We start from the raw sequence: 10,279 nt of genomic DNA on the forward strand, positions 1-10,279 counted from the left end.
CCATTTATATGCTTGAATTGCCTTTGTAGGTGGGTAGTCCAAGTTCTTCACTGAGTTGCAATGAATGAGATTTTTAACATACTTGTTCTGTATGATTCAACCATTCTCAGTTACTCTTTCACAAATGCATCACTTTCTTCGTCAGGCCATCCAGTCAAGCTCTGTGCTGAAAGTTCAATTTTTTTTAACATAAGTACAAATGTGAAAATGCAAATATTATGAAAGAAATATGACATAGATATTTGTTTTTGGGGTCAGAATCTGGTTCAATTATTGTTGCTTTTCTAGAGTGGCATGCACTTAGATGGAGATGAGATCTTTGTATGCTACAACTTAATGGCATGCTTACTAGAGACTGGATCTCTAGCCTTTTAAAGATATTGTTTTATTAATGGCATGCTTACTAGAGACCAATCTCTAGCCTCATTGGACTTCGGGCTCTCAATGATTGAGTAAAAAAGTTTAGAGGATTAATTCACATGAAATTAGCTTAATATATTGTCGTTTTCCTCAACACTAAGTGGCAATCCTCAACAATATCAATATCAATATCAATATTAAAAATAAAAAAATTGGTTAATCGGGTAATTTTCAAAAATTTTCGGTTCGGTTAAGCGGGTAATGTGACCAGTTCGACTAATCGGGTAATATGATCGAGTCTGAACAGTGGTTTCGGGTTAGGTTGAATAGCCCTACGAGATATGACCTTATTCCTTTGTTCCTCAATGATTTCCATTTGAAAATTATGGATAAACTTTTGCTGCACATAATTGATGAAATCAATATCTAATTTCATAATTTTCATATAAGTTATTCTCTTCTTAAGAGCTATTAAGTCAGACATATCCTTCTCAAGCAAGAGAAGGCTACGATAATCATGCAATGTGACAACAAACGAGCCATAGCAATGGCAAAGCATTCTATTTATCATAGTAGCACTAGACACATTACATGAATAAAAATCAGTTCATTAGAGAGAAGCAAATTAAAAATTTGACCAAGGTATTGCGAAAGGAAAACTTTCAGCAACTCAAGAAAGCTTAATCATAGTCCCATGGTTACTCATATGAAATCATAAAATCACATGCCTAATCTAAAGCCAAGAACAAAAAATCGAAACCTAATCTAGCTAGTCAATACAGAAAACACCAAGCAAGTGTAGTGGCAATGGTGATGAATAACGACGTGATGGAGGAAGTGCAACGTCCTTGTGGGAGATCGCATCCCTGGAAATCATCACATGATCAAGAGTTTTGGGTGGGAGAAATAGGGAACCTTCACTCGGCCAAAGAGAGAGAATGAAGAAATAGAGAATAGAGGGAGAAAATCATACATTTACCATCACAAGATCCGTCGAGAGAGAGAGCTGCACGAGTTTTTGAGAGAAAAAAGGGTTCTGTTGAGTGTCGAGGGAAGGAGAAGATGAAGGTTAAGGTTGACAGGCAAAATAATCCCGTTGGGTAGAGAGGAGAGAGAGAGAGGAGAGAGAAAAAGTAATAAAATACAATTTCAAGAGTGATTAGTCCATCTGCAAAGATGCAGTAGTACCACTTGTAATGCATAATCTAATGTAGTAAATTTATTGGTCTAGTTAGCTAAATGTGTTTACATTTGCATATAAATAAACCAATGTCAATGCTCTAACCAGTCCAATTCGGCCCAATTTTGTATATTTTTTAAAACCGAATCGGTAGATACTAGTTTTAAAAATTTAAGAACCGATATTAGACCAATTCACAACAAAAATTGAAACTTTTGATTTTTCTTGGACTGTCTGATATGATTTTTCCAATTTTTTTGAATTATCTATATTAATAATAATATGATATTTACATATACTAAACTATTAGTCTTTTTATACTATAGTCTAAGTACATAATTTTATAATAATTAACACATAGTAGTATAATATTAAATTTAATTATAGTCTATATAAGATTTAGACTTTTTATATGAGTATATATGATCAAATGTATAAAAGTGTACTTACAAACAATATATATATTATAATTTATTATGCAAAAAATATATTTATCCTTTATATATATATTTATACTAGCGGTTGGACAATGTGCGAGGCACATTTGCCCGGTTGAAAAATAACTTATTTTGTAAAATATAAATATATTTTGGGTTAAAAAAAAAACATAATCATAAGTAAAATAAGTAGTATATAGAGAATTTTTTATGAACTCAATTTCTGCACCTAACAAGTGAAAAGATATGTGAAAAATTTTTGTGATAGTGATAGTACTGCACTACATAAATCGAAGCAATCCAACCGAAGAAAAAAAAATGAGAAGTGGTAAAATGAAGGGTTGGATTTAAATATTAAAAATTTTAATGTACTAGCAGCAGCCTCTTCTTTCAAAAAACAACACACGTAGACATCATATCTTTAGATATGATTTGGATCGATGTATTAATAGTAGTGATATGGTTTGAAAATTATTTGGATTAAGATATTTTATTTGATTTTAGAAAATGAGAGAAAAAAAATTAAAATTAAAATATTTTAAAAGTTAAAAATATTATTGGAATAAAATTTTTTAATGTAGTTTTTGTTTTAAAATTTAAAAAATTTATATTTAAGAAAATTGTAATGATTAGATTAACAAATTAAAAAATATATAAAAGTTTTTGAAAACCTAAGAATCTATTAATCTCTTCCTCGACCTCAATAATTTTGTTTGGGAAGAAATAGATTGTCAATTCCCTCTTGACCTATGATGTTGTAAATTTTTTATTTTTTTAAAAATGTTTATGATGATTAAAAAAATACATGAAGAAAAGAAAAGAAAAATAAAAAAATGAAATACACATTCATGAAATATTTTCAGGTTACTTTTTTATTAGTTGTAGCAGTTCTCTTTAGTTAATTAAGAATATTATCATATTTAAATTATGTTAAAACTCTAATTATTTATATAGTTATAATTTTTTAAAAATATTTAACAAAATTTCATTATTTATTTAATGATGAAATATTAGTATTTTATAAATGGCTTGATTATTTTGAAGTTAGTGGTACTTGTGTAAAATCCTGTATGGCGTAAGATTTTCTAATTGATAAAAAAAAGCACGTTTGCCACATCTGTCAAATTGAAGAAAAAAATAAAGTGTAATTTCAAATATTAAAATAGTCTAATGTATAAGAATAAAATTATTATTTATTTATGTTCATCATTTATTATGAAATTTAAATTATATTAAAAATTCAAATAATTAGATAGTTTTTTTCTCTTAAAAATGTACAATAAAATTTCATCATTTATTTAATGATAAAAAATTATTATTTTATAAATTAAAGTTGATTTTTAGTGTATGATATAATAAACAGTAATAGGATATGCGAAAAAAATATGCGAAGAAAAAAAATAGCTTCTTTATTGATCATTTAAAACTCAAAAATTAATATTTTTTTCACTTTTTCTTTCTTCCTCTCTTTCATTCCCTAGGCACGATTGCGGTATTACGTCGCACATTGACATTCACACGGATAAAATAAAATTTAAAAATAAAAATACTGTTCATTACTTTTCATTGACAGTATGGTGAACAGTAACAAGATATGAAAAAAAAAAAAAAGCGGCTGATTTTGATTTACTGTTCACGATGAACAGTAATGAACAGTAACAATTATAGGCTCTTTTAAGTATTAGGCAGATATATCAAAAGTATATTAATAACTTAATATTAATGTTTATGTTTAAGACTAAAATTGTTATGTTATATCAAATGTTATATTAAAATTTATAAGAGTAATTTTATGTTATATCATAATTTATATTAATTTTATGTTATAAGATTAATAGTTTGAATAATAAGATTAGATTTTTAATTGTCAATTTAACATATAATATATATAAAAAATGATATATAGTATCAAAAATTATAAATATATATACCAATTTAGTTCGGTTTAAATCGATTTTCAAAATATGAAAATTGATATCACATCGATTGAAGATCTATTTCGATTCTTAAAAATTGGTACCGCATCAAACTGTTTACAAATCAGACCAAATTTATTAATTTAGTTACAACAAATTTTTTGATTTTTTTTTACACCCCGATTAAACTTACGGCCTTGTTGTAGATGTTTTAAAAAGAGAAAAGTCTTTTTATTAGCGATTTTGCGTACTGATATTAAATGTAAGGTATCATTTTAAAGAAATAGTACGAATTAAAGATAGGGGTGTAAGTTGAAACCGGAAAATCGGAAAACCGGTCCGGACCGGACCGGTTTTACCGGTTTTGAATCGGTTCCGGTCCGGGACCGGTTCTTAGAATGTGAAAACCGGCCGGTTCAGGTCCAATTCCGGTTTTAGAATTTTTTGGACCGGACCGGACCGGTTGATAAAAAAAAATATAAAAAAAAATATTTATATGATTGTATATATAAGTTTTATACAAAATATTATATATATATATTAATATATATAAGTTTTATATATTATGTATAATTATAATTTTTTATGTGAAAGTTTTATATATAATTATATATATTTATATATGAAATAATTTCTTATTATAATTTATAAATTATTACATAAAATGTTAATACTAAATCACTAAAAATTTATAACGAATACTAATATTAAATATATAGTTTATAACTAATACTAATATATAACTTATAATAAAAGTATAAAACAATATTTTTTAAATTAGTTTTTTTTTTTTTTTTATAAACAAATTTATAATGACAAATTGTGAAACTTACATTTTAAAAAAATCGAAAAACCGGACCGGACCGGACCGGAAACCGGTAAAACCGAAAGTACCGGTTTAGGAGGGTAACCGGTGCGTAATCGGTTTTGAAAAATACAAAACCGGTACATACCGGTTCGGTCCTAGATTTTATCCAAAATCGAACTGGACCGGACCGATTACACTCCTAATTAAAGATGACAAAAATAATTTTTGTAAAGTAGAAAACTTTTTTTTTTCAAATGTTTATTTTTTTTAATAAAAAAATTGTGTGAGTTTTGATAGCGATTTCAGTATTGTTAAAAAGTTTCGGATATTTTCATAAGCTCGCTTGTATTGTAAACAGGGGAACCTCTCTCTCTCTCCGTTCATTTCATAAATCAGATTCACTTAACCCTAATTTTTCTCACGGCATTTGTTCTCGGTCGGCCTTAGCCATACCCCTCAGCTTCCAACGGCCAGCCACAAGGGAGCTTGCTCCAGTTCAAGGCGACCTCTGACGAGGACCACGACGCCACTCCTCGGTAAGGTGATTTCTTCTATCTCTCTCTCTCTCTGTGTTCAGTTTAACCGTAAACTTGTTGATACTTTCAAGGCAGCAAAGTTCCAGCGCACGTCGACTCATTGCCCAGCAAGCAATGGCAGCAATCTCCGTTGCAGTAAACTCTTATGCGTAACCCAGCCAGCCACCATCCACTTTAAGCAATCTTCTACTCTTCCTCTGGTCAATTCAATGACACCTAGCCCTTCCTTGCCTACTTAAACAAAATGTTCTAGCTCATGGTTTTTTCTCTATAATAACCCCTATGGGGCTCAAGTGGTAAAGACTTGGGCGTGCTCCCCTAGGTCTAACAAATCTTCTTAGATGCAATTTTTTTTTTTTTTTTGATAAAACAGATGTCACCCTTAATTAAGAGATGACTTACAAAGTTGACTTGATAAACAAGTCAATTACAATTGTTAGTATCTTCCCAGTACATCTTCGTGACTGACATAGTCTAGTCCAGGCAGTAAATTTCTAAAGACCCATATTTTAGAGAAAATACCACCTCTGTCCACGACAGAGGTTACAAAGCTTCATATCCCGACTAAGCATGATAGGCAGGGTAGTGTATACCAAATCCCACCAAACCTCGTCAACGGGGAGGGGGGACTACTACTCCATTCGGACCAAAGTCCGAAGGCACTATTTTTTTTGAATTTTTATTTATCTAGAAACTACATTACATAAAAGAAAACTACAAATAAAACACTGTACAAAAAAGGATAAAGTAGTGCACAGACGCTGCTGCACGCGCCACTCTGGGAAGAGAACTGACAGTCAACCTTGGAGATCCTGGACTCACAGACTCAAAAAACGCCGTGTGTGGTGTTGACAGAGGGCTCCTCGGTGGTGCGTGAAAGCCACACGCCAAACGACGCCGGAAACTTCGACCCTCACGTGCGGGCTACTCGCCACTCCGTTTGGTGCCACATTCGGTGATCTTGAAGATCAGCGGCTGGGCAACACCATGGATGGCGCATGCTGGCCTGTGGGCGGCGGGAAGATCCAGATCTGCGATTCTCTCTTATTCCGCCTGAATATACACAAAAACAAAACACTACATAGAAGAGAAGGGAGGGAGGAAGGAGGAGGAGGGAGGGAGGGGAAAGGAGCCGAAGCTCCCTCCCCTTTAGCCAGAATTTGTGAGGTAAGTTTTAGAGAGAAGGAGGAGATCAACCACCCATTGAATCGATTTCGTAATTGTTTTATTGGTTGGGGGATCTTCTTAGATGCAAATTATCTCTTGGGTCATTGGACTAGGGGATTTTCACCTTAAATTATGTTCACTTACAGAAAACTCCTTATCGAGGGGTCCTGTGCACCCGGGATCAGTTGGGACACTGTTCCTGACACCCAGTGCCAAATAAAAAAAAAAAGTTTTTTCTCTATAATATTATATTGAATTTCTCGAGTAGCAATGTGAGTAGCTCTCTGTTTGTAACTTTTTAACTTCGGTTATGACTATCTAATTTTGGGTTATGGTTAAACAGAGTGCTACGATGAAACGGAGTCAACACAGAATGATTGGTTTGCTTGGTTATCTTGAGCTACTTGGTTGCTTTAGGAGCTGGCTTACCTGACTTGACTCTTGAGCTGAATTAATTTATGTTGTAACCTTATTAATTTGTGTGTTTCATGCTATTTTACTATATAAAGTGGTGTCTGACATCTATAAACTTTATTTCTTTTCAATCACTAGGCAGTAATGTGAATTTTATGTTATTAATTCCTTTTGAATTTTCCTATTTGATTTTCGAACATGGCTTTCATATTTCACTTTCAGGTAAGTCTGCGTCAATTTTTTCGAAATGTTGAATGTGTAATGGGTTCTATCTTTCCATGTTTCATTGTTTCCATCTTGCCAAAAGACAATTGATTCTACATGTTTATTGTTTTCATTTTACCAAAATAGCTGCTATAACCCTCCAAAGTGTTGGATTTCAAATTCCATAGAAGACAATTTCAAATCATTAAACATTATAAGCATCAAGGACATTGATATAATTTCAGACATTATCAATCTCCTCTCTTACTCTAACTATCACCCCTCAAAAAACACCATTTCAGCCACGGAAGGAGGTCTCACACTCAATCACAGCAAAAAAGCATTTGTCTGCTGACTCCTATTTAGAAAGAACACACATTCTCTCTGTCAATTGGTAAACATGAGGAAGCTAAAGTTTCATGAAAAGAAGCTGCTGAAGAAGGTTGATTTCTTGGAGTGGAAAAAAGAACATGGTCACCGGGAAGCTTTTGTCATGCAACGCTACCATGTCACCCAGCGTGACGATTACAAGAAGTACTTACTCATATTTTTCCTTTCTAATATTGTCCTTTTCTATTCAAAAGCCAATAAATATTTCAGCTTATTTCAGGGTTCTGAGTTTTTTTTTTTTTTGACTTTTTGGCAAAAAAATAAAAATAAAATGAGAACAGGTATGCGAGTTTGTGCAGGTTGGTGCAGAAGTTAGTGAACATTTTGACTAAGATGGACCAGAAAGACCCTTTTCGGATTGAGATGACTAATACGCTGCTCGAAAAGCTGTGAGTTTTGTTTTTTTTTTTTTTTTCGCTTCTACGGTTTTCTTTTACTAAATTACTCTTAACTAATAAGGGAAATAGAGCGAACTGAAAGAAAATGGGATTTTTGTTGATCTGTTGTTGGCCTGTAAGATGTGATTTACTCCATGGTTAAATGACGTTGTTGATACATCACCAAAACTCAAGTTATTATCCACAAAAATGATTACAAAAACTCAAGTTTATAATAATATCTGGATAAGATTAATGAGTGGTTGGGTATAATTTTGGTTACCCGAACTCTTTTGATTCTGAGATGGAGTAATATTTAATAATAGGCACACATATCTTCTTTTCATTGTTGAAGTATAACTGGGCTTTTGTGCAAACACCAAAAAAAGAAAAGAAAAAAAAAGAGGGATGAAATTGGGTGCTGGCTTTGATTTTGGTGCTTTTGGGGACTTAATTTTAGCTTGCCTTGTTGGGTCCACTAATGCTCAGGGATGATTGTTAGGAGTTTCTGTTAGATATGAAATATCCAATTTTGGTTTTCAAAATGGGTTTTGTAGTCTCATTTGACATCAATCCTTACTTTTAGCTCATTCACGGGGCATGTAACGTCGTTCTTGTAATCTCAACATGAGATAACCATGTACTTCTTCCATATCATAATCTGTCTAGAAGCTTCTTCTTGCAATGGGTAGAAATATCTATTCTATAACTCTTTGTTTTGCCTCCATTACTTGTGATGTGACAATGAAATATATAAAGCAGGTAGACATACTTTTTTTATAAGGCAGGTAGGCATGTTCTTTACCAATAAAAAAAGATGTCTACCTGCTTTACGTGGTCATGGTTCTAAAGTGAATGCAACCAATGTCTTTAACTGCTCCGTGTGATCTATTGCATTTACCTATCAGCTATTAGGGATTTACAACTATTATAGATCACTATGTGGCCAGATTAAGGTTGTCATTATTAAACCTCAATTTGCCAATGAGCTCTGGCCCAAATGATTACCCTTTTTAGGAGAATGGGATTGAGGTTGTAGTTGTGGTTCCAAGCCTGCTATGTTAGTGTGTATTTTTCCGATCTTAGAGAAAAAAACGTCCTCCTAGATAAATATTGTAGTTTTATTTGTTTGATTTTTGTCTGTTCCAAGGATTGTGTGGTATTTTATGGGGGCAGTGAGAACTATATTTCTGTTTTGGATCATTCTCTATTTCGATGTTAACACTGTCATCTTTTCAACTATCATTTTTCATAGAAGGTTTTCTGTTGACTCGGTGTGGTTTTGCTCAATGGCAGGTACAACATTGGTGTACTACCATCCAAGCACAACACCGATGCTCTAAAACTGTGTGAACGCATAACAGCATCATCCTTCTGTAGGTATGCAATTGCTTCTGTAAATAAAATCCTCTTTTTGCTCAGTTACAGAACAACTCTGTCATATCTTAAAAGAGAAGGAAGAAAAAGCTGCACAATTTAACCACAAACCAAGATGCACCACCATGATACATGGTAAAAAGAAAAAAAAGTTGTGATTCTTGTTTCCACTTGCTTTACTGCATATACAAACCCTAGATTTTTATAATAAGACATTTGAAAATTTTCTTCTATTGCCATTGGCTTAAAAATGATTTTGGACATAATTTCTTTCCATTCCTTTCCAGATAAGTGGAATTTGACTTCTTTTCAGCCAGCCACTTGGTGCAAAGCCTCTTCCTTGATTGGTTTATGTAATTGGAATTTTAATTCTGTGTATTTATCCTCTCTTCGTAGACGTAGGCTCTCAACTGTTTTAGTGCGGCTGAAGTTTTGTGAGCACTTGAAAGAAGCTGTCACATATATTGAGCAGGGACACATACGAATAGGTCCAGACACAGTTACTGACCCTGCATTTCTTGTAACGAGGAATCTAGAAGACTTCATTACGTGGGTTGATTCATCCAAGGTAAAGAGAAAGGTGTTGGAGTACAATGATCAGTTGGACGACTATGACGCAATGATATGACCCGCTCTTATGAGGAATGTAGCACTTGGTATTGTTATTTCTGTGTTCTTCCTTTGGCATTTTTCTAACTCTCCTGCGAATTTATTATAGCAGTTTGTGATCATGTTATTAGATTCATGTAATGAAAATGCGATCTGATTGTTTAAGGTCGTTTAATATTTGCAAACTGGGTCATCTTAGGAGAAATATTTATTTTGATCATCAGGGAAAACAATCACGGTCTTGAAGTTTAAAGCCTCGTTTGTTTTTGTAAATGAGATGAATTGAGATAAAAATTAAAAATTAAATAAAATATTGTTAGAATATATATTTTTAATATTATTTTTATTTTAAATTTTTGAAAAAAATTAAATTATTTATTTTATTTTACTTAGAATTTAAAAAAGTTGTAATGAATAGATGAGATGAGAATAATTGTAAAAATAAAGGAGGCAACTTGCTTCACCACTCCAGCCAGAGCCAGCTCTCTCGTTAGGGTAACGGGC

The 10,279-nt window shown here is 32.4% G+C and overlaps 1 protein-coding gene across 2 annotated transcripts; it reads left to right on the plus strand.

The window, feature by feature from the left end:
• The first annotated feature begins 5,036 nt into the window (after positions 1-5,036).
• Positions 5,037-10,028, plus strand: LOC108998146 (U3 small nucleolar ribonucleoprotein protein IMP3-like). Of its 2 annotated transcripts, none has more exons than XM_018974617.2 (5): positions 5,037-5,242; positions 7,325-7,556; positions 7,694-7,801; positions 9,086-9,169; positions 9,563-10,028. In XM_018974617.2, the coding sequence occupies exons 2-5, from the start codon at positions 7,423-7,425 to the stop codon at positions 9,792-9,794; spliced, it is 558 nt and encodes a 185-aa protein (XP_018830162.1). In that variant the 5' UTR covers positions 5,037-5,242; positions 7,325-7,422; the 3' UTR covers positions 9,795-10,028. The 2 variants fall into 2 exon arrangements, with proteins under 2 accessions (XP_018830162.1, XP_018830163.1); XM_018974618.2 differs by having other exon boundaries at positions 5,056-5,237; positions 9,563-9,995.
• Positions 10,029-10,279: the final 251 nt, after the last annotated feature.

This window comes from Juglans regia, chromosome 16 (assembly GCF_001411555.2).
Source record: "Juglans regia cultivar Chandler chromosome 16, Walnut 2.0, whole genome shotgun sequence".
Lineage (NCBI taxonomy): Eukaryota > Viridiplantae > Streptophyta > Magnoliopsida > Fagales > Juglandaceae > Juglans > Juglans regia.

Bases quoted from the DNA above. Each gene is read 5' to 3' on its own strand.
- LOC108998146 (XM_018974617.2), top strand. From the start codon at position 7,423: ATGAGGAAGCTAAAGTTTCATGAAAAGAAGCTGCTGAAGAAGGTTGAT. The intron at 7,557-7,693 runs GTACTTACTCAT...AAATGAGAACAG, and splicing joins CAGCGTGACGATTACAAGAA to GTATGCGAGTTTGTGCAGGT. The intron at 9,170-9,562 runs GTATGCAATTGC...CTCTCTTCGTAG, and splicing joins ACAGCATCATCCTTCTGTAG to ACGTAGGCTCTCAACTGTTT.